The following is a 25,738-nucleotide window of genomic DNA, read 5'->3' as shown; positions in this document are numbered from 1 at the left end:
GGGATAACATTGAGAAGGAAAATAGTACATAATACTCTGGAGTAAGGAAACATGGATTCTAATCTCAGGTCCAGCTTACTTGCTATCTGTTTGTAGAAAAATTAATTTATTTTTCTGAAGTCTAAATTTTTTTGTTTGTAAAATAGAAAAACACAAAACAAAAAAAACTTCAAAAATTTTCTGTGAGAACTGCATGAGATTGATGGATATAACCCATCCACTGAGGCAAAGCATATAGTAGATACTTAAAAGAGTAGTTCCCCTTTTTCATGTGTGAGTTTGTATTCATCCAAAAGTTTCCTAACCATGGAATTTGCCATGAAATAGCACCTTAAGAGTTCCCATTGTGGCTCAGCAGGTTAAAACCCAGCATTGTCTCCCTGAGGATGCAAGTTCAATCCCTGGCCTCACTCAGTGGGGTAAGGATTCAGCCTCGGTATAGGTTACAGAAGGGCTTGGATCCAGTATTGCTGTGGCTGTGGTGTAGGCTGGCAGCTGCAGTTCTGATTCAACCCCTGGCCTGGAAACTTCCATATGCTGCAGGTGTGACCATTAAAAACAAGAAGAAAGAAATAGCATCTTAATAGTCATGTTCTAGAGTTCCCATCATGGCTCAGTGGTTAACGAATCTGACTAAGACCCATGAGGTTGTGGGTTCGATCCCTGCCCTTGCTCAGTGGGTTAAGGATCCAGCGTTGCCGTGAGCTATGGTGCAGGTTGCAAAGGCGGCTTGGATCCCGAATTGCTGTGGCTCTGGCTTAGCCTGTGGGTACAGCTCTGATTAGACCCCTAGCCTGAGACCCTCCATATGCTGCATGTGCAGCCCCAGAAAAAGACCAAAAAAAAAAAAAATCCTGTCCCAAGCCTCCTCACCTGTATATGTATGCCATCCTGTACCACCCATAGAGGTAAAAACATAGAGAATCCTCAACATCTTATGAAACCCTGAACTATAACACACAAGATTACATGAAGAGCACATCCAACTAGTGGAATAAAAACCCCCAAAACTATTGATGTCCCTGAGTGTCCTCTTTGAAAGGCCTCCAGGGCATTCTCAGGTCTGGGAAAGGTAGGTGTCTCCTAGCTGCTTCTTCCCCAACTGCCCTCCCTATTTTACTCCTTGATGTGGTACTGTTGACCTCTTATCAACTCTATATCCTCAGTTGAGTATCACCTCTATTATTGATCTATTTATTATTTTTTAAAAAATGTTACGCCCTATACTCTGTAAACGATGAGGCTATAAACAATGGTGAATACACACATGGTCCCTAAGTTCCTGAGACCTAAGTCCAGTGAGGAAAAAAGCACATTAATTGAGCTTAGCAAATACTAACACAATCTCACCTGTGTTCTTGCTTCCTTGTAGTACTGCCAATTAATCCTCTGAGTCCCCACAATGTGAGTGGATGGGAGAAAAAACAGCCCACTCTTTATTTTCATACATCATAAACTCGTCCTCTCATGCCATTTTTTTCCTTTCCTTTCTTTGTACACAGTCCTTGTGTTTGTCTTGCTAGGCTTTCTTTCTATACAGAGCACAGACCTATGTCACCAAGATGTTTCCTATGCCGTAAGGCACCAGCTGTGGCTATGCCATCGACTGCCTAATCAGAGCACAGCCTAATTACAGACGTGTTGTGTGTGATTTTTATCTTGATCAGATAATCAAAGACAACTCATTACTCAGATATTGAAAGAGAGGGGTGCATTATGGCAGTGATGCTCTGTGGTGATAACCCTGATAGAGTGTACAGAGTATCTTGGGGGGTATGGGAGGGGGAATTTCTAGGGGCATGCTGTTACTAGACTAGACTAGAAAGAATGGCAGTCCATTGATGAGATGCCCAAAAAGAAGATAAAGTGTGTCTGAAATGAAAATTTTTGGCAGTGCAGCTATTGATGTGCACAGAATATCCAAGAAACACGTTCTCTTTTGTAAAGGAAGGTTCGCCTGTGCTGTATTTTCGGGCCAACACCATTACGGCTTTATTTAGATGTGTGTGAAGGAACCATCTGTTCCAGCTCACAGGAGGGCCAGGTCTGCATCACAGGCATTCCCCCCTCAAGGTCCAATCACGGCACCTGATGCAAAAGTTTCCTGATGTGATGCTTGACTGAAAGCTAATGACAGGGAACACTTCATTTTTCAAAGTGTGCTTTTTCTCGGAAGCAAGTGTGCTCTTTGATGATTGCTTTTCTCTTCCCTGCAGCCCATAGAAACAGCATGAAGAGCGGAGAGCCTGGGATACGAGGACAGTTCTCCATTTATTCTTTCTTATATTTATTCCTTCCTCTATTCAATAAGCACATGGTGATACCTGCATTTGGGACACTGCAGATATACCTGTGAACAAGGCAGATGAGATTTTAAAGGTGATTACATGTGTAGTGAATAGACAGTAATCAAATAGGCAGTTTTTTAAAAAGACGTACTACCTGGTAGTAATCTGAGTTTTGGTAAAATACATCGGGCTGATGAAAGCAAAGAGACTAGGTGGCCACTCTCCATTGTGTGGTGGTAGACAGATTGTCTTTAAGCTAAGTCGCTAATATCAAGGAGTCAGCCTTGCAAAGTTCTGAGGGAATATGTATTCCAAGAGGAGGCGCTACCCGGGGCCAGCTTCCTAGAGTGAGAAGGACTCTGCTGTTTTTGAGGTATGAGGTGTCAGTCTGCCTGGTGTAGATAATTGTTGAGATGAGGCTGGAGTGTCAGGCAAGGGGAAGATCACATATGACCCTAAATGATAGGATTAGGGGCTTAACTGGTTGCTATGCATAATGAGTTCAAGACTCAGAATAAGGTGATCTGATTGAAATGGTGCCAAGCACTGCTGAGTTCCCATGAAAGACGTCTGGCTATGCGTCTGCTACGCAGCTTCCCCTCTCTATAAATATCATCCTTTAAACTCTCAAAGGAGGGAGAGGTAATAAAATTTGAGACTCCATTGTTTATCTCTGCAAACCTTTCCTGTTTTCCCTCCCTTTCTCTCAGACCAAGATTGGTACCATCCTCAAGAATATCATTGCTTCATGTATATTTATGATGCTGGGTGGCTGTTACCTGTTAACAGAGTTGCCTGGCTGCTTCTCTCCTTAGCGTGTAAGTTTCTTGAGTCCTCAGGTCAATGATGAGACCTCTCTTTCTCTCTAGACCTAATTCAAAGTTTTGCTCATTGTATGTCCTTTGTAATTGGCCCTTGCCCATGCGTTGTTTTACCCTTTATGATTATCACATCATAGTTTAATCTCTAGGGAGCTCAGAGTATCTATTTATTCTTCTACCCTGTCCTGAACCTCTGTCCTTTCCTGAAGCTCCCCTAAGCTATCTGCCTGATGATCTAGGATGCTTCCTTCTCTCTCTCCTTCAGTGGGGGTTGGATTTTTATTTTGGTCAGATGGCTCTCTGAATACATCCCTACCCCTACTCCATGTTCCTTCACAGTCACCTCCCTAACAAAATCCTTGCACATTTAGTCTCATCTTGGGTAAGTGATTATCTTCGAATCATTTATTGCAAAATATTTATTGAAGACCCGTGATGTCAGACATTTTGATAGTGGCCTTCAATTCAACTCAACCAAGATATGAGGTTCAAGAAGCTAGCTGGCAACCAAGACTAGTAACCAGATATAATACAGAAGGAGAAATGCTTCAACCAGGAGTTCAGTAGGATATAAGAGCATGGAGAAGCACCACATTCAGCCTGTATGTTGCCTATATGTTGGCTGTAGTGGGGATGCAGGGTGAAATCACAGAAGGCTCCCTAGAGGAATTGTTACCCATGGTGAATTGGGAATTGTAAGTATAAATAAAAGTTAGCTAGAGAGGCAGTGGGAAGGTGGCACCAAGAAGGAAGGCAGTACTCCAGGCAGGACAAATAGGAAAGAAGCCTCCAGCAGTAGATAAAGCAGGTGTGTTGTTTATCAAGGGAGGGGACATGAAAAGAAACTGAGAGTGGCAGATAAAAGGTGGAGGGGGTTTGTCTAACAAAGGCAACCATGGCGAACAGGACAAGGGGAAAGATCCTGGGAGGAGAGCTTGGAAGGGTTTGTTTTATAAAAGCCAGATTCAGGAGTGTTCCCTATTGACAGAATTACATGGTTATTTGGTTGACTGGTGGGTATATCTAACCCAGATTCTTCCATGCAGGAAAACAGGTAGCAAGGCATTAAAAATTACATTGCTCCTTAATCACATGCTGTTAAAGGCAAACAGAGTGCATTCATAATTTGGGGGGGTCCTGGGCATAGCCCAAACATAACATTTATTTGATTTATAGCTTAGTGGTCAGAACTGCGCATTTAGGAAGTAGACCATCCAGGTTTCAAGACATGCTCAAGTCATCCCTTGACTAGGGGCAAGTAATTAAGCCTCTGTGAACTTCAGTTTATTCACCTATAATTTGGAAATGGTTATATTATTTTTTAAGTAAAAATAAAATATGGTTTTTATGAAACAAGTCTCTGTGCCAGACAGGGTAATCAGTGTGTCACACATTTATTTATTTCCGAGAGGTATTTTGCAGAATAATATATTACAATTTCATGAGTAAGGACTATTTCAAGGTCACAAAACTGGTAAATGGTAGACCTGGCATTTTACTTGAATTTATTCCTTTAAAAAATATCCATGTTGTAAGTTAAACACTGTTCAATTAAAGTGATGCATCACACTGGTAAAGTGTTCTGGGCTTTCCTTCCCCTGTTACACTACCTTCCTGATTCTCCCTGTGAACACTCATATCTTGATTTAAGAGGCAAGGACCTAAATGATCAAGGCCTGGGAGCAAATTGAGAGCCAGACTCCACATTCAATAGGATAAAAATCAAGGAAGGTATAGAGAGGAAAAGCAGAGAAGGTGTTGGCAGGTCAGTAAGGTAGTGATAGACAGATACGAGGCCTCAGTAAGATGAGGAGACAGATATTAACAGGACAAGAGAGAGGGGATTGAGGGGAAAAAAGAGGATTCATGGACAGTAACAGCTAAGCACTTTACTTATCCAAAAAATTACTTTGGCCTGCACATTTAGGCTGTAAAAATATATCTTCAATCAACAAAAGCGGGCTCTTTCCAAGGACAAATCAAAATAGCATCTTCTGCTTGTCTTATAAAATCTCTCTCTCTCTCTCTCTCACTCTCTCTCTCTCTCTCTCTCTCTCTCTCTCACACACACACACACACACGCTACTGGGCAGGGTGAAAACCTTTTTCTTCCCATCATTGTCACTGAGTGAGAGGCACTGACTGAAGATTTAGATTGGCTGGGTCTGACTTCAATAAAATGAGAGAGATAATGATGCAGAAGGGCAGTAGACTCTTGCAGTTCTAATTTGTCCCCCATTGTTTCATTATTTTAACCTATATTAGTAATTATTATTATGAGATATGGGAACAAAGATACATTTATATACATCTGTTATTGATCTTTCAATATGCATTGAGCAAAGTGCTAATCAAAGTTGTATATTATCTAATGTAATCTTCACAAGAACCATATGAGATAGGTGTCATCATTAGCCTAATTTCCCATGTAAAAAAACCTGAAAATCAAAGTCTTTCATCAAAGGGTGCCTCCATTTAAAAGGCATGCCTTAGCATGGGAAGCAAAAAAGAAATTGCACTGAATTAGGTTCAAGGACTAAAGTTAGATTCCCAGTTCTACACTATCTTAGCTGTAGGAGCTCATGCAGTACTGTTTATGCTTTGTAAATATCTCCCAGTTCTATCCATTTCTCTCTGTCTCCAACACTGGTATCCTACAGCCAAGCCACTGTTACATTTTGTTTTGACTTTTGCAATCTCCTTGTATTTTATCATTCCATGTTTACTTTGTTCTCCTTCTAATGCATTACACAAGCTGCACCCAGAGTGATTATAGGATGGAAAGGTAGGTAGCAAAGATGACTCAAAATGTGTTGTTTGCCCACTTGGATAGAAGGGAATGACATTAACTGATAAGGGGGTCATCAGTTTTTTGAGGGAGGGGGTAGCTAGATCTTAGTCCTAGTGAGTTAGTTGTAGGTATAAAAAGATATGCATTATCTTAATTTTCTTCTTGCTGTACCTACATCCACTTTGTTGGGGTTTTTTTGTGATTTAAGTGAGAAAATATACATGACTTTGTGGAATAACATCTATACATAAAGTGCTATTAGGAAGACTATTTTTTTCTTGTGCACCACACAGAGTCATTGGAAGTTTTTAAAACAAATGCATACAGAGCGCCTGAAGGTCTTTAAAGGAAAATTGCCTTGAAAATATTAAGATAAATAAGTGGAGAAACAGGCTCTTGCTCTCTTGTGAGTCTCTTTCTTAGCTTCCATAAAGAGGATAGTTCTTTTTTTTTTTTTTTTTTTTTTTTTTGTCTTTTTGATATGTCTTGGGTCGCTCCCACGGCATATGGAGGTTCCCAGGCTAGGGGTCTAATCGGAGCTGTAGCTGCCAGCCTATGCCAGAGCCACAGCAACTCGGGATCTGAGCCTGTCTGCAACCTACACCACAGCTCACAGCAACGCCGGATCGTTAACCCACTGAGCAAGGGCAAGGATCGAACCCGCAACCTCATGGTTCCTAGTCGGATTCGTTAACCACTGCGCCACGACGGGAACTCCAGGATAGTTCTTTTTTGTTCAGTTTACCTCCACACGTACAAGCCCTGTTGTTTGACAGAAGATGTGTGAGGGGCTAATTCTAAGAAGTATATCAGAAATATAACCACTAACATGTTCTAAATTCTAACCCCATGTTTAAGGAAGAATATGAGCTAGAGAATACTGAAAAGGAGGATAATTTCAACTTAAGCAGCAACCCCAAGTCTTGTCACAGAAATATGCATTATCACAAGAGAATTTCTACAGAATAAGAGCTTATTGTTCAAAAGTGGACCAGAGAATGCTATCAATATTAATTATTCCTCCTTTCTCCTCAGCATCTTAGATGAATAATATTAATTAATTATTCCTTCCTATTCCTGAGTGTCTTAAATGAATTGCCTCTAGATCAGTTTAGCACTAGACTTTATTCCATGTCATATTAGATAAATATTTTGTTTTTAGATCTGTCATCTCTGCTAAATTAAAATGATAAAATTAATGCCCATTTGCGGAATGCCTACTTGATGCCAGCCACTGGTCTAGGAATATTGCATGTATTTATTCAATTCTCACAGTACCTCTTCTAGACAGACACAGTAATGTCACTTCACAGGCAGAGAATGTGGGGGGTCTGAGGCTTAGAGTCACTTGTTCAGAGCTTGCTTGTTAATAGGTAGAAGTACCTTCATTCATATTCGCATGTTTGTCTAATATACTGAATTCAAGGATTTTTTAAAAAAATCTTAATATGGGAGTTCCCGTCGTGGTGCAGTGGTTAACGAACCCGACTAGGAACCATGAGGTTGCCGGTTCGGTCCCTGCCCTTGCTCAGTGGGTTAATGATCCAGCGTTGCCGTAAGCTGTGGTGTGGGTTGCAGACGTGGCTTGGATTCCGCGTTGCTGTGGCTCTGGCGTAGGCTGGTGGCTACAGCTCTGATTTGACCCCTAGCCTGGGAACCTCCATATGCCACCGGAGCAGCCCAAAGAAATAGCAAAAAGGCCACAAAAAAAAAAAATTTAATATGTTTCATAGGGCCAGGGGGGTACCATTGTGGTGCAGCAAATCCGACTAGTATCCATGAGGATGTGGGTTCGATCCCTGGTCTCACTCAGTGGGTTGGGGATCCGGCGATGTCGTAAGCTGTGATGTAGGCTGCAGATGCAGTTTGGATCCTGCGTTACTCTGGCTGTGGTATAGGCCAGCAGCTATAGCTCTGATTCAACCTCCAGCTTGGGAATTTTCATATACCATAAGTACAGCCCTAAAAAGCAAAAAATAAAATATATATATATTTAATTTTATTTTTGTAATATTTTATAAATATTATATATATGTGTATATATATATATATGTTTCATAGGGCCAGTCATATGTCACCAATAGGAGTTTATCACATCCATGGGCAAAATTCCTTCTCAAAATATTCCTCTCAATTAGATTAAGAACATGAGATCCAGAAAGTATAAAGTCTATGTGAAACACATGATCATTGTGGAGTTGGGCTTCAAGCTCAGTCCTTTTGCCTGGAAGTTCCCATGGTGACTCAGCAGTAAAGAAACTGACTAGTATCCATGAGGATGTGGGTTTGATCCCTGACCTCTATCAGTGGCCTAAGGATATGGCATTGCCATGAGCTGTGGTGTAGGTAGGTTGTAGACGAGGCTCAGATCTGGCATTGCTGTGGCTGTAGTCTGGCAGCTGTATAGCTCCGATTCGACCCCTAGCCTGGGAACCTCCATATGCAGCAGATGTGGCCCTAAAAAAAAAAAAAAAAGGACCAAAAAAAAAAAAATCCTTTTGGCTGATTCAGATTATTTCTCTAGACCTTGCCTTCCTTCCCAGCACAACAGCAAGCCCAGAGATTTGGGAAGTTACCATTCAACAAATATCCTCTCCTTGGCTTCTAATTCCCATTTCTTCCCTAATGATGGGAGGGATTCCACAGGAAGTAGTAATTTCTTCATGATCTGAGATCACAGCATGCAGCTAATTATAGAAATAAATAACTGGTGACTGGAACCATCTGTCCTTCCTTTGGCAAACACCTTGCTTTGCTGTGAAATTAGTGCCACCTGCAACCTGTGGGCCCCTCAGAGACACAAAGGCTGCCCCTTCCACATTCAGAGGTCGGCTGCTTTATTCCTCTGAACCCATAGTCACAACCCCTGGGCTGTCACACATCCCCAGAGAGAGACAACTAATGAAGCCAGCTGCATTCCTGAGCCCTTTCCGTAGCTGAAGGGAAAGAGCAAAGGCAGCTCCCAGGCTTCAGTCCCTGGAGGTGTTGTGAGTAGCATGGATATGCATTGTGGTCACTCTTAAGGTCTGTCTTCCTGGGCCAAGGGCAACAGGCACTTTAGCTTATGCTGTTCATTCCCTGTGGCAGGGACACACATGCCCACTCTGTCCAGTAGCAGTGTCGATTTATAAAATAATGTTATAAATCCTTGAGCTCTGCCTTGCTCACTTTGGAAAACAACTAGTTCTAGTTCAATCCCCAGCCTTCTAATCACGTGGTCTTAGATACATTGTTGTACTGCTTTAAACCTCAGTTTCTTTGTATGTAATTTGGGAGAAATAGTAGGCCTATTTATTTATTAGGGCTGTTACAAGGATTATATGAGATATGATAGATGATAAATATTAGTATAATATATAGGAAGCATTCAATATCTTGTGGTTTCCACTTATCAGAAATGAACACTTTAGTTAAAATAGAACATAGGAACTATTACTCTGGGTTCCAAAGGCCCTAAAGAATCTACAAATGCCCTGAAAATATTTGAAAAACTTTGTGCAGGTGATGGTTTGTCTTGAGAATGTGATATTGTGATTTATTAGAAGAAATAAATATTAAATCTTTGTGCCCATTTCTGGCACAGAGATCCTAAAACCCTTGGAGTTTCCCAAGTGCTGAGAGTGAGCTGGGTGTATTTTGTTATGTTAATGAGGTGACCTTAGAAAGACCCTAAGGATGGGGGCTGATTGCCAGTGGAACCAACCATCTGATTAGGGGGCTGGAATTTTCAGTCCCATCTCCTGACCTCCAGTGAAGGGAGAGGGGCTGGAAGTTGAATTAATCATGAATAGGTAATTATTTCATGAAGCATGCCTAGATAATGAAGCCTCCTTAAAAACTCAAAAGGATGGGATTGGTGAACAGGTAATTTGGGAATATTGGCATACTAGGAGAAGGCATGGAAGCTCAGTGTCCTTTTCCCTTATCTTGCCCTTTGCAGCTTTCTGATCTGCCTGTTTCCAAGGTATATCTTTTTATAATAAACTGGAAATTTGGTATATACAATATTTCTCTGATTTCTGTGAGCTACTCTAACAAATTAATCAAATACAAGCAGGGGGCCAAGGGAACCTCTGATCTGTAAGCAGTGGTCAGAAGCCTAGTTGACAACCTTGACTTGTGATTGGCATCAAAATTAGGGGGCAGGGGCATAATCTCAGAGGACTGAGCCCTTAATTTATGGGATCAGCTGCTACCTCCAGGTGGATGCTGTCAGAATTGTAGGGAATTGTAAGACACCAGGGTGTCAAAGCATTGCTTGCTGGTATGAGGAACCACCACCCTACCATTCCTACTGTGGTGGAATTAGGTGCAAAACCCTTAGAAGGAGTGAAAGTGATTCATATCTTTGATCAGAATCTCAATGGCATCCTCTGACCTCCTCCCACTTTCCCAATTTAGACATTGGACACTTGGAAGATTTCCCCCAGGTTTTTCAATTATATTTCCTTCTGTTGTGGAAACTGCACACTCAAAATCACTCAGAGTCTCTTAGGTTTGGAAGCAGCCTTAATCCCTCTGCTCTCTATCTGCATCACCAAAAGAATGAAAAAGCAGATCCTTTAGTATGTCTCTATTACTACCTCTGTGATAGCACTTCTCTCCAGTTGGTGATTCATTAATTTTATCCCAACATGCCCTGTATGAGTTGTCTGGTGTTGGGAACAGTATTGTGTGTGACCCCCCTGGCATCTATTATTACATGAACACAGCAGACATCTATTATTACTTGAGCACAATTTCAGTTATTGTTTCCTTGGCAGAGATCAGGAACTTAAGTCAATAATTCTACTAGTCTTGGTAGCATTTAGCAGTTTAAAAAAATGATTTCACAGTTGTTATTGGATCTTTCCATAGGCCTATTATTGGTATTTGGGGCAAAAAAAAACAAAACAAAAAACTTTACTCCCATTGTATAGATAATGTAACTGAGACTCACTGCAGACAAGGATTAAACTGGTTTCTCTCTCCCACCATCCAGTAGCCATAAATCTAGATCTATGAAAACACCTGTTACTATTTTTTTGCCCTAGTTTTTGCTGAGAGAGGAATTAAAAAAATGCCTTCAGGTAGCCTGCTACTTAAGTCCTCCCTACTGATCCCTTCCCCAGGATTAATTCAGTTGCATGATTTGCATAGCTTTGACATTTCAGTTATCTATAAGATTGACACCGTCATCTACCACCATTAGGTAATTGTTACTTACTTTTTTCTTAGCAAATAGGTACTGATCTTCCTTGACCATGAAATATCAGGATACATATATATTTAATCTCAATAGAAAAAAACCCCAATATTAAAAAGTTATATTATAGTTTTTTGTATTTGACATCCAGAATTCTGGGAATCTGCACATGGGCTTCAGGAGGTCAGTAAACTCTCAACACCCAAGCTTTTAAGAATGGCTACATGATGTTATGATATTCCTTTATACAAAGAAAACTCTGCTGGAAAGGTGGACATTGACAGCATAAAGAATGTCTGGGTGGTAAGAAGTTTTATCGAGGGACTAAGGGGGTTAATAAAGATGGAGAAATGATGTGTATAGACTACTCATTTTGAGTTTATTCAAAACACAACTTTATAATCTATTATTAAGCTGGAAGTAGATACACCCTAGATTTATTCTTATATATACATGGATTCATAAGTAGAAACATTATTTTCAGGAGTTACCATCATGGCTCAGTGGTTAACAAACCCGACTATCATCCTTGAGGATGTGGGTTTGATCCCTGGCCTTGCTCAGTGGGCTAAGGATCCTGCCTTGCTGTGGCTGTGGCCTAGACTAACAGCTACAGTTCCAATTTGACCCCTAGCGTGGGGACTTCCTTATGCTGTGGGTGCAGCCCTAAAAAGACAAAAAAAAAAGAAAAAAATATTATTTTCATATTACCAGGATTCAGAGTACTACTTGGCAAGAGTAGAAGAATCCCTTCAATCATTCAGTGCTCTCTCATCCATTCATTCAATCATTCCTTCATTCATCTAATATTCATGAAACATTGACTATGTTATATAGCACATTTTGTTAAAATCATGAAAGCAAGCTGGGGAAGGAAATAGACAAGAAACTAACAGACACAATACAGTTATATAAGCACCACAGTGGAAGTGTGGACTGGGTGCTAACAGAAAGTAAAAGGTAGAAGAAGACATAAATCAAGCTGGAGGCTTCAGAAAATGCCTTGCAAGGGAAGTATTGCTTGAGATAAATTTTAAAGGATGTGTTTATGTTCAACATTACAGATTAGGGAAATGAAGAGAAGGCAGAGATTTCAGGTAGAGGGAAGCCTATGTAAAGACACAGCAATTTGAGAAAGCCTCTTTGCTCTCAGTTACCTCTGACCTAACCACCACCCACACCAACAAGTCTATCTCCTGGTCCCTCCCAGTGCTGGCATTAGTTACTTTACCTTCAGTGATAACTGCCCAGCTGTTTCTCAGGTTAAGTAACCTCTTCTTTACAGAAAGTAATTCTTACCAGCTACATAAACTATAGAGCTGGTTCTGCACATTTTAAAATATTCATTTGCTTTCTAAGAAGTATCACCATTGGGTTTCAGACTAGGATGAATTCTTGATGGGATGAGCATGTGATGCAACTTATAAAATGGTGGCTACTCTCATTTCTATAGAAATGATTAAAGGGAGATCCACCCGCATGCAACACATTTTTAAGTTGCATTTACAAAATACAAAGTCTCCAGAAACATATATTTTAGGTTCTACCTATATCTTTCTTACTTAATCAGAATCAGTCTGATCCATTTACTGTGTGTGTGGTTGTTTGTTTGTTTGTTCGTTTTTTACTGAAAGTCATCTACCCTTATACTGTATTCTCTATTCTCTCAAACTCCCTTATCCAACTCTTAAAAATCTCAGGAGGTGACCTAATGGGAGCAGTCTTTTATTTTTTGCTTAATTTTTGATCCCCCCCTCTCCCAGGCTCAGCATAGAGAAGTGGATTCTCAAATCAGTTTTAAAATCATTATGAATTCTTTGCATTTGACTTTTTAGTGGGAGCTCAAAAATATTTCAGGATTTTAGAGCAATAATTAGACCTATCATTTTAAACAAATGCCACATAATTTGTCCACTCCTGAGGAAAATCTTGCTTCTGAAATGGAGGGCAAATATTTAAGAATGAAATGAGACTGACATTCACATGAATTAAAAAACAAGTGGTTTAAATCTTTAAAATGATTTCCCTGGTTCTTGCTCATTAGTCAATATTGCAGAGTCACGTGCCAAAATTTTGAGCAGTCCCCGCATTTCAAAGACCATTTCTTTCCCCCCCCCTTCATTATTAATGCTAATTTACATGAGCTTTGTGGTAAGTGATTGCTAATGTTCCTATCACACCAGTTTCAGCTTCAGAAATTCTAAGGAAACATGCAGGAGTCTAATTCTTAGTTATTTCTCTTTTTACCTGAGCAACGTTGAAAGTGCAGCTTTCTTTCAGCAGGAAATAGTGAATGCCAGGAGGGCAGTCTGGGGAATGGCAAATAAAGACAGAAGAGAAGAACCTCTCAGCCAGAGTGGTAATCAGAGAATTTAAAAATTATTTTTTGACAATACAGACAGCACTCGCAGAATGCCATTCCCTTTTAGATGGAGTTACTCGGTGAACCAATACAATAGAACAAGAAATAAAATGTCAGACAATTCATGAAACAAAAATTATTGCTCTTTACACATCTTATTTCCAAACTATAGCTGAGGCAGTCTGTCTTAGAACATGACCCAGAACATCACATGGCTGGGATGTGATGGCACCAGTCACACAATGACAAAAATTCAACAGTTGAAATTAGATCATTGGCTAAATTCCCCAAGCCCCTCTGCTATGTTGTTTGAAAACCTAGTCCCTGCTTCAGTGATGATGATGATGTCAGCAACAGTAGTGTCCAATAAAAATAGAATTCCTTATTATATAGTATTTATTAATAACATATATTAACAATAGTATACAATGGGGCCAATAAAATAAGACTGGTGATTTGTTTTTGTAGGGTCCATGAACTAAGAATGGTTTTTCCATTTTGTAGGACTATTTAAAAAAAAAAAAAAAAGGCAAGCATATGCCACAGAGACTACATGGTTTACAAAATCTAAAGTATTTACTATCTGGCCCTTTACAGAAAATGTTTGCCAACCCCTCATATATATTAATATTCATGTAGCATTTGCTTGATGCCAGATTATTGTGTAATAAAGAATTTTGTTGGCTTTTGTCTCTGGTTCTTGGGAGGGAGTCTCTACACTCCTGGAATTTATTTATGGTGGGCTTCTCAGATGATATCTGACTTCATGCTAATGAGGTGACTTAATGGTGGGTTCCAGTATACTCTTAGGATGGGGGCTGACCATGCTGGGAAAACTAACATGAGATTACACAAAGCTGGAGTGAGCTTCGAGGTTGCCAGGAGGGTTGTCCATCCTGAGAACACAGAAGCTTTGTGTTTGGGACTCTCTCAGATCTCGCCCTATGTTGGTCTTCATTTGACTGGCCCTGATGTCTATTCTTCATAGTAAAACTGTAATCAAAGGATAGCACTTTCCTGATTTCTGTGAGTTGTAGAGAATTATCCAACCCGAGAGGAGAGTGGAAACTCAAGAATTTGTAGCCAGTTGGTCAGAATGATAAACAACTTGGGGACCAGAGTTTGTGGCTGGTATCTGAAGTGAAGGCAATCTTGGAAGGCTGTTCCCTTAGCCTGTGAAGTCTGCAATAACTCCAGGGAGTTAATGTCAGAATTGCATTGCACAGGCATTTTCCCCAAATTTTTAACAATATTCATCCTGAAACAACTCCATGAGAAGGGTGCTATTTTACCTATATTTACAGAGGAGGAAACTGAGGCACAAAGTGATTGGGTAATTTGTCCCAAGCCACATAGCTAGCAAGCGGTGGAGCTAGGATTTAAACTCTGACAGTCCAGCCCCAGAGGCCAGCTGAAATTGTAACCGTCCTGATCTTTTATGCTTCATCTGGTGGTAGAAGGATGGTATTAGGCCTAAGATTCAGAATCCAGTCCCTGTTTTCTTTGCCTTGGCCTTTAAGGTTAGTTCTGATCCTAAGCCTTAACTGCTTTCTTAGACTTTTTTACTGTGTGTTCCCCACTTCGGGTAACTGGATCCTTGATTTGTCCCATGTGTTCCAAATACCAGGACAGACTTGTTCAAAAGAAAAATCATGAACAGTGGAGCAAGGCAGACTTAGATTTGAATCCTGGCTCTGCCGCATGGTTGTATCAGACACGTTACTTGATAATCCCAAATCCTGCTTTTCTCATCCATAAAATGGAAAGGTAGATGAGTGAAAGAATAAAAGTGTATTGGGGAAAGACTGGGTCTTAAATTTGTCTGAGTTATGAAGCTGAGGGTACTACTTCAGTTTCTATACACACAGCATCCATTTGGATCCATGGATTTGCATGGGAACTACGAGGTATTTACAAAACTACCAGTGGGCATGGAGAAGCACAAATCAAAGGGAGAGCCTGTGCATCTTCTGAGGGGGGTGGAAATCCTTTCCATTCATCAAGGAAGAAAGAATCTAGAAAGAGTGGGTAATAGGGTTTGAAGGTGAGTGGACAGATGGGGTTCTATCCAGAAGGTTGTGACCCTTAATTAACCCTGTCCTTGCCAAACATACTGTTAGCATGTGAGCCCACTGGGAAAGAAAGGGCCACACCTGTCAGCTCAGAGATGTTGCATTAATTCCTATTCCTCTTTTGCTGTGCAACGTATTCCCCTCTAACTCAAAACAATACAGAGGGAAGGCAGTGGCTCCCTTCTCCCTTCACATCAAGGAAGGGCTGGAAAGCATCAGGGCCTATGAAATCAGAATTTGGACTTTAGTGATGTGAGGTCAGCAAGCTCAATGGATTTCAGGTTTGATTATCAGTGAATAAGCTCGATTACAGTGGGGACTTATCATTGTACTGTGATAGCTGGGGAGGAGGGTTGCAGTCGTTTCACATGTTCATCTGCATAGGTTGGTGTGATCTGTCTGGCTATGTTTTGGTTCCACGAGTTGGCACATAATAAGTATTCAAACATATTTTTAAAAATCTTTTTCATTTTCTTTCTAGATAGTTTCCTGATGGAGTCTTACCATACTCTGCCTTCCAGGGCCTGAAGATGTGCCTGAGACCTAGCTCTTACTCCATTGTAATAGGCTACCTCTTTGCTGCCTGCCTGACTGCAAACGTCCACAATTAATTGCTGCTCCTTTGTCCCTATTCTTGCTGTGGAAACATTTGGGGAAGCTGAAACTTGTTCAAGATCATACAGTGCCACCTGGGGCCTTCTGGAGGCAGGTGTCAGGTAGGTACTACAAAAGCATCCTGTTGGTTTTTGTCCCTGTCCATTGCTTTATTCTTCTCAATAGCTGAGCTTCCTTTTACCTGGGCCTGTAGCCCCAAATCAACTCAATGTGGACCCACCCATACCTGAGTGTACCTCAAGAAGCATTATGTTTCAAAATTTCTTCAGGTTTGTCCCAGCCCCACCCTCAGCCGTTCTCTACCCCAAACTCTTTTCTGTCCACCACTTCCAGGGGTTCACTGCCCAGGACAGTGGCCTCTCACCACATGTGGCTATTGAGCACTTGAAATGTGGTTAGTTCGATTGGAGATGTGCTGTGAGTGTAAAAGGCACAATGGATACCAAAGCTCTAGTACAAATGAAAGAATGTAAAATACCTCCTTGACAGTGTTTGTGTTGATTTCATGCCAAAACAATAAGAGTTTAGATACATTGTGTTATATGAAATATGTTACTAATATTATTTCATCTCTTTATTTTAAAGTATGGCTATTAGAACACTTACAATTATGTATATGGCTCTTCTCTGTGATTACACTATATTTTTGTCAGTGCTGTTAAGAAGACCCTTTAAAAACAGAATATGGACATTCTCTTCCTCTGATTAAAGCCCTCCAAGAGTCCCTTAGGCAAAGGTCAAATTCCCTAACATGACCTGAAGATTTTTCTAATCTGGACCATTTGCTTCTCCATCTCCAATGCTCCTGCCCCCCGAATCACTTGCAGCCCTGTGAACAGGCTCTGGTTTCTCCTCATGCCAGTTTCCCCATCTGGAGAGCCTTTCCTTCCCAGAGTCCTCTGCTGACTCATCTTTATATTTCAGTTTAGATGTCACTATGCTCTAGTGTAGGTGTCCTTCTTCTACCTCCCCACAGTGTCCTGTGCTTGCTGCTCTCATAGCCTTCATCACAGCACTAGCATCCCCAACCAGGGGCTCTGTCTTGCTCTCAGATATGTATCTAATGCCTATATTAGTGCTGATATATAGTAGTGACAATGCTTTTAAAACTGAGGCACAACAGACACATTTTTGAATAAATAAATGAATCAATTGATAATCATTCTTTTAAATTAATAGAGCATATCTGAGATGATCAATTCATCAATGAGCTGGTGAAAGAGATAAGTAGGATTGCTTTGGAGACCATCCCTAAAGACTCAGATGGCTTGGGAACAGGTGCCTGATTCCAGCTTCACAGGGACCATGGCATCCCTTTTGGCCAGGAGCTCAAATCTAAAGTTTACTGTAGTCATAGATGCTGGAGACTGCCATTTTCAACAAGTTTATGCACAACTGGCATTTGCCTCAAGATGTCTGGTAAGGAACTCTGCTTCAAAATTATCCTTGCTCTTGCACTGTGGTATAGCAAAGGAACAACACCTTTGCCCTAAGACTCAAACCAGTTATGTTTTGTGCAGATCATTCAGGCCCCAGACCCTTCTCTGCATGATGCTGTCAGAACAGGGGAGCTTTCTGACCTTCAGCTTGTAGGTTTCCATGGTAATACTTGTCCTTTATCCCTTAGTGTAGGGACATTGAGGTATTTGACCTCACCTACCTTGCCGTAATGAAGTATTCAAAAGTAAAACAAATCTTAAGTCATTACCTAATATCAAGATATGTTTGGAAACCTCAATTAGTTAATTCCAGTTCTCACATTTGGGCATAGTATCCCAGAAACTCCTGTTCTCTCATTCTTTGATCCAGTCAGCCCTTTCGATATCTTGTTCCTCCAGTTTATTTAGGTTCACTCGTATGCTTCTGCTTCTACACGGCTCTTACCTGGCTTGTCCTCATATTTTCTTTTTTCCTAAGAAAATCTTACCTATTTTTAATAACCTGGTCAAAGCTCTTTTCCTCTATGAAGCCGAAATAGATCAACTAAATCCTCAATAATGTCTTCTTATCTGCCATTATATATATTATCCTTATTGTTCTCTTTGGCACTTCAATTTTGTCTTAATGCAGTCTTTTGATATTGATTACATCACCGTGTTAGTATTATTTAACCTTTCAAAAGATTATGTCGTGTCTTCCAATATATCACATGCTCCCTGAGGGCATAGTCTGTCTTGTATATCTTCATCGTCAAACTGGAGCCTAGCACCTGGGTCAATAAATTTATTCTGAACTGGCTGGTGGGTAATAAAAAGAAAGGATAAAGTCAAATATGGTTTGAGTTGGTAAAACTAGATCAATAACATTATAAACTGATATACTTGAATTTGCTGAAAGATCTTGATGAGTGGGAGGAAAATGGGTTTATAAGCATCCATTTTTCAGATTTATTCCTCCCACTTAGTAGCTTTGAGTACAGACTCTATCCGAGTGCTGAGGATCCATTGGTGAATGAAACAGGACAATTTTGACCTTCAGAGGGCTTAATATTTTAATAGTAGAGGTAAAAAAAGGAAAATTGTAAAATGTTCATTACATTAGACAGTATAAGTATTATGAAGAATAATGTATTACGTGCTAGGGGATAGATGTTGCTATTATGAATTAAAAATTTCTAAGTCCAGCAAAACTAAATTCAAAACAGCCTCAATTATATATATGGTTTGCATTATTGAGTACATTAACTATATAACTGTCTCTTTCTGTAAAATGGGTAAGAATGAGTATCTACTTGGGCATTAAATGTTACATTAAAATGTATAACACTTTTTTTTTTTTTTTTTGGTCTTTTTGCTATTTCTTGGGCCGCTCCCGTGGCATATGGAAATTCCCAGGCTAGGGGTCCAATCGGAGCTGTAGCCACCGGCCTACGCCAGGGCCACAGCAACGCGGGATCCGAGCCGCGTCTGCAACCTACACCACAGCTCACGGCAACGCTGGATCGTTAACCCACTGAGCAAGGGCAGGGATCGAACCCACAACCTCATGGTTCCCAGTCGGATTCGTTAACCACTGCGCCACGATGGGAACTCCTGTATAACACTTTTGACATATTGTAGGCATTCAGTATATTTGTGCCAAATATAGGACTACATAAAAATCTGTAGAGGTGGAAGTACGCACATATCTGTATAGTTGTGATTGTATTCTCTGTTGTATTTATACATCCTAAAATGTATCCATATGCTTCAAATGCCACCACCTCTGTGAAGCCTTGCTTGAGATCCTCCTGCACAAACCGGGATACTCCTATGCTCCCCAAACCTCTTTAGATGTATCTCTCTTATTTGTGTGCATATTATCTTCCTACTAAGGCTATTAATTCTTTAGGAAAAAAATCTGTGACTATTGGAATGTTACACTTTTTGATGTGTTCCTTATTCACCTATCTACAAGAAATACAAAACGAAGTCCTATACAACTTACCTGCAAAAGAGCCTCAATATTGCTCCCTTTTCACCTGTACTACTCAAATGTAAACTGTCACCACGCCTCCCTTAATCTCTGACCCTGCAGTACTTAACTGATCTCCTAATTTTCATTCCTAATTTTATTTCTATATCATAGTCAAAACTACGTCTTTAAATATGAATCTAATTAAGCCATCTTGTTCTTAAATCCTTCTATAGACTCTAATTAGACTTAGAATAATATTCAAACTCCTCATGCAAAGCCCTGTGTGACCTGGTCCTGTCTGTGTTTCACACAATCCAACTCACTAGTCTCCTTGCCCACTGCTCCTCAGCTATTTTTGTCCTCTTTTCGTTCCTTAAATTTTCCTTTTTGTATTCCTCAAAGCATTCTACCAGAAAAAAAAAATTTTTTTCCCATTCTTTGCCCAAATAAGACTATATATCTTTCAGGTCTCAATTTAGAAGTTACTCCTTCAGGAGTTCCCATCGTGGCGCAGTGGAAACAAATCTGACTAGGAACCATGAGATGGCGGGTTCAATCCCTGGCCTCACTCAGTGGGTTAAGGATCCAGCATTGCCATGAGCTGTGGTGTAGGTCTCAGATGTGGCTTGGATCTGGTGTTGCTGTGACTCTGGTGTAGGCCAGCAGCTGTAGCTCTGATTGGACCACTACCTGGGAACCTCCATATGCTCCAGGTGCAGCCCTAAAAAGCAAAAAAAAAAAAAAAAAAAGATTCCTTCAGAGAGAGTTCCCTTGTGGCAGGGCAGGTTAAGGATCAGGCATTGTCATTGCACCTTGTGTTGCTGCTCTGATGTGGGTTCTATCCCTGGCCCAGGAACTTCCGCATGCCACAGGCGAAACCAAAAATGACGTTATTCCTTCAGAGAAGCATTTTGTAATTATTAATCTAGATTATTCTACCTACCTCTCTTTTAAAACCCAATTATGCTTCTTTATAATTTTTACCGCAGTAAGTTTGTAGATTCACTTTTATCCCCTCATTTGTCTATAAGCTCCATGAGGGAAGAGCAACAACTCTGACAATACAAATTTGTGAAATAAAATAATGGGATTTAAATCAAATCTTGATACCTCCCTGGTAGGTACTATTAATTATTTGCTAGTTGAATTAATATTTATCTGATTTTTAAAGTAAACAAAGATATACTCAGCATTATATAGAAAGAGAGCCAGTGTCAGTAGAGGCTCTGACGTTTGCAGCTTTGGTTCAGAGCCTAGAATGCCTTCCTCTCTCCTACTTAGCACCAGCAGTCACATAGCTGGAAAATGATGGTATTTTTAGCCCATCTTTTCCCTACAGCTCATCTTCCATCAGTGACCTATTCCAGCATCCTTTTACTAGCTAATCCAGAAGAAAAAAAAAATGTGTAACTCACGTCCGTTCTGGATTTTTGAATATTAGATTACATCCTTGTCTATATTCATGATCATTGTCATCATATTTTAATTTGTGACATGGATTGAGTCACAGTTTGCTCTTCAAATCAAATATGTTGCATGAAAAGACGAGTATATAGAGAGGTTTCCATAGCCTGGAATGATAGAACTAACCAGATGAAATTTCACATGGAGAAATGTAAACGTCTGCCACTATTCACTTAAAAAATATAGAGGCTAGGAAGAACGTAAGTTAAACTCAGCATGGATGAAATAGGCTTGGGGCTTTCAGCTGGCTCAGTATGTTTCAGGAATATAATACATGTGGAGACCAAAAAAATATATTTGATTTGGAATGAATTAATAGAAATAGAAATTGGAGAATAGAAGAGAGTCTATTCCATTAGGTGATCAGGCAACCTAGACTAAATAAACAGTTTAGGACATGATAATATATGGAAGACATTTACAAAGAGAGAAGATACAGAAGGTTACCAGGAAGGTGATGGAGAGGAAAGCACAAAACTAGAGTAATAGAGATGCATATCTTAAGAGAGAAACAGAACATAAATCATGCAATAGGTGTAACAGCACAGTTGAAAGAGCAAAACTTTGGGATCTTTCAAATATCAATATAAATCTACACCTCTCAAGTTTCTTGATATATGACCCTGTGCCTTTGTTTTCTTATCCAAGAAACAGGTATATCAACTTCATTAATTAGTTGTGAGGCTACAACAAAAGCAGTCCAGAGCCTATCACATGGCAGTTAGCCAATGGATATTAGACTTCATTATCAATATTAATCCAAAGAACCTTAATAGAATGACTAGGCTTAATAGGTGGTAAGTTCCCTGTCTGTCTGGGAATTCAAACAGAGACTGGATGAGCTCTTATTGGAGGTGGGAGGATGTGGAAGCAATTCAATATTAAATAAATAACTATACTGACTTCTAAATCTGATTTGATATTATTTTTAAATGAGAGTATTTAACAGTCCTGGGTGGTAGAGAAGGGGGAGGGAGGGAGAGAAAGCAAGAGATATTCAGTCTTTAATGAGATGATTTCCATCTTTGAATATGCCATGACCTTTTTAGTCATCTTATCATCTGAAAAATATTTCCAGGCACCTTATAGACTACTTCCTTACCCCATTTTCCCCAAACTACCTTGCCTCAAGCAAGTTCATATTCTGTGGATGCCTGATGAGACCCTTGGGCCACAGAGGTAGCATCCCAGCCCATCCAGGAGAGCCCCATCTCTGTATGATTTGGTCCTGTCTGCTCCCTCTCCTTCTCTTCTTCAGCCCCTCTGTTTGTCCTATAATGGTTTCAGTCAGCAAAATCACCCTGGGGACAGATAAGGCTCTAGTAACCCATGGCAACCAGCTGCCTTTGGATATAAAATGGCTTTTCCATAATTTCATAATGTGCTTCATTGGAGGGGCAGGAGAAGAAAATGGGGAAAAAAAATATATAAGCCTGGCTCTGAAGGGTGTTGCACTCACACCAGGGAATGGAGGGTTGTAAATTCTCCAAGTTGATTACACCACCCTTTCATAGGGAAATCACTCTTTCTGCCAATAAACTTAGAAAGGCCCTCCTTACTGTGTGGTTCAAAAGAACTCTAGGACTACCCAAATGCTAATGATTTTTTAACACAAGTGTGGCAGGCCAGTTTGGAGAAACAGGCTAAGTTGTCCCCAAGTATTCTCAGACAGGCCCTTAAAAATGCTATTGAAAAGTTATTTTCCCAAAATATGTACTTTCCTCAGGCCTATTTAATTAGTTCCCAACACCCATATATTGAGAATCATAGAATTTAGAGCTGAAGGAGGCAAAGACAATTATCTTTTTCAATCTTTAATTTTATTACTGGAGTTCCATGAGTAGCAATGACTATACCAGTTAACTAAGGTCAGGGCTGGCTAAGGAGGGTCTGGAACCAAGGTCTACTGATTCACAATACAATATTCTTATACTTTCTCTCTTAGAGAGTCTTGTTTACTTCTTTATCATTGTCCTCTGCATAGTTTCTCTTTATTTTCAAGTTTCGGTAAATTTAATGAGTAATAGCTTACTGAGGGGGATGGGTATATATCCAGTAATCTAGTTTTTATAACAAGTAATAAAACGATAATAATAATGTTATACCTTACATTTCTTAGAGTCTTCATTACTCTAAGACTTTGCAGTCACTTAGGATTTCAGTGGTTTTAAGAACTGATTTCTGAATTTTCATCAGATGTCTCAGTTTCACAAATATTTGATTAAAATAGTGTTCACTTTTTTGTACAACAGAAGTTGAAGAAACATTGTAAATCAACTCTATAGTTTAAACAAGAAAAAAAAATTATTATTATTATTATTATTATTTTGTCTTTTTGTCTTTTCTAGGGCCGCACCCATGGCACAGGGACGTTCCCAGGCTAGAGGTGTAACAGGAACTGTAGCCGCCGTGCTACACCACAGCCATAGCAATGCGGGATCCAAGCCGTGTCTGCGACCCACACCACAGCTCATGGCAACGCCAGATCCTTAACCCACCGAGCAAGGCCAGGCATCGAATCCACAACCTCATGGTTCCTAGTCAGATTTGTCAACTGCTGTGCCATGCGGGGAACTCCAAAAAACATTATTTTTAATTGTTCATTTTTTTCTGATACATCTTTATTGAGGGTATGCTCTGTGCAGAGTCCTATCCTCAGTCTTTAGGAAACATCAAATAATCTATTGAAAACTATAACAACAAGAAGAATAAATAACCCATACCCCAGTTGATGTAAGTCATGTTTTATCAAAGTGAGTAAACTATGTTTCTTAACCTTGGCTGCTAAATTAATCTGTTTTAGTGTCAAAGGTGGTATTCAAGTTCTTTTCTTAATTACATCATTTGATATAATTATATCATTTGATATTGCCAGATGCATTGCTGCAAGACTTACTATTTGAAAATACTTTGCTCTCAGAACCTCATGTTCTACCATAAAAATGTAATTTAAAACAAATAAGAGTTTGAAGTTGACCCCCAAAATAATGATCTTTTAAAATCTCTCATTCTTATAATTTTTGTTCATCAAAATGACTCCTTTTTTCATTTAGGAATTAACATTAATTTTTAATTTGATGTTACCGTTTTTTGAGTCCTCATATTTTCAATGTACACATGAAATGTTTACAAGTGAAATGACATAGTCAAAGGGGATCTGCTTTAAAAAATGGGGCTGTGGGAAAGGAGAGATCAAATAGAATTGGCCATTAGTTGACAGTTATTGAATCTGGGTGATAAATGCCTGGTGCTTTATTTTGCCATCACTTCTATCTTTGTTTATCTTTGAACTTTTCCATTATAGAAACATTATATTCAAACAGTTTTTTTTTTTTTCTCACTGAGGGGCTTCAAAACAAGTAAACAGCAAACATTTGGGTTTATAAAATATATTTGTTGTACTAGTAAAATACTAGGTTTTGTTCTATTTATTTTTATTATAGTTTATTTACAATGTTGTGCCAGTTTCTGCTGTGCAGCAAAATGACCCAGTCATTCATACACACACACACACACACACACGCACACATACATATACACACATATACACACATGCACACACACACACGCATATTCCTTTTCTTATATTTTCTCCTATCATGGTTTTTAGCATCCAGACACTAAGTAAGATTTGTTTGCAGTTTTGCTCCTTGTGAATAGTGAAAACCATTGTGCTACATCAACACACTGAAAGGTGGGGTCACTAGCATGACAAGCTGCATTTTATAGAAAGGACAACAGAAGAACCCAGGGGATTCTATGATTTATGTAAGATCATGCATCCAGCTGAGGACAGAGCTGGGACATGGACCACATTTCCTAACCTTGAGCTGTCTCTCATCTATAAGAAAAAGAAAGTTGCCTTTTTACAAGTTCAATAATTGAAGGAACAGAAAGATATGGTCCTGTGATGGATTGTAAATGAAGTCTCCACACAATAGACCTTTCCTAAGTGAAATGGCATTATCATATTTTTACTGCCCAAAGGTGCATGCTGACTTCATGCCCTTACACTGTATTAAACACATTTACGGGGAAAAAGCTATTTCCCGTGCAAACACAAGTTTATAGGAGAGCAATCAACAGGCATTTGATGTAGTTGGTGCCAAACAGGAACTATCTGTTGACATTTTTGTGTTATTTTATGTACTCTGTGTGTGTTTATGCAATTTTTTTTACATTAACTTCTCCTTTAAATATATCTTCCAGCCAGCTACATAATTGGATTTTCTTTTGTTATAAGAAGTGAACATAAATTACCCCTGTTGGGTGCAGATTAGGTTACAGGATTTCTTCTCTTCTGTCACCGTCAAAACCTGGGTGTCAGAAAGCTTTAATATTTAATGCAGGCCTAATTAGTCTCAGTTGGGCCCAGGGCACTTAGCAAAACCTGACACCAACCATAAAGTCAAGTTCATTTAGAGAGCATAATTACCAGTTATTTCTATACTGCAATAAATGCCCATATTAGAGTAGCCTTCCTCCTCACCCCCTGACTTTACAAGTAAATTGAAAAATAAAGAAAAAGAAAAGCCTTGATTCCTAATGACAGTAGACAAAGATTATGTAATTTGGTTCTGGGTCTGACATTTGTGAGATGACTTAGAGAACTTACAAGTATATAAAAATAGAATCAGAAATGGCTAGATAAACTGAGAAGATGAATCTGTAACAGGTTGTTAAAGAAAGTTAGCAATTCATAAGGATAAATTGCTGCCATGACCAACATTCTGAAAATACCATT

At 39.6% G+C, this 25,738-nt stretch overlaps 1 protein-coding gene across 1 annotated transcript in view; it reads left to right on the top strand.

The window, feature by feature from the left end:
* Positions 1-16,491, top strand: part of LOC110257084 — a 55,493-nt gene extending 39,002 nt beyond the window's left edge. The window contains exon 2 of the mRNA XM_021075740.1: positions 16,001-16,491. Within this exon, the coding sequence (XP_020931399.1) occupies positions 16,001-16,004 (4 nt within the window). The 3' untranslated portion in view covers positions 16,005-16,491. The remainder of the gene's footprint in view (positions 1-16,000) is intronic.

The sequence above is a fragment of the Sus scrofa genome, chromosome 1, assembly GCF_000003025.6.
Source record: "Sus scrofa isolate TJ Tabasco breed Duroc chromosome 1, Sscrofa11.1, whole genome shotgun sequence".
Taxonomy (NCBI): domain Eukaryota; kingdom Metazoa; phylum Chordata; class Mammalia; order Artiodactyla; family Suidae; genus Sus; species Sus scrofa.
This window is presented reverse-complemented; position numbering and strand designations above follow the sequence as displayed.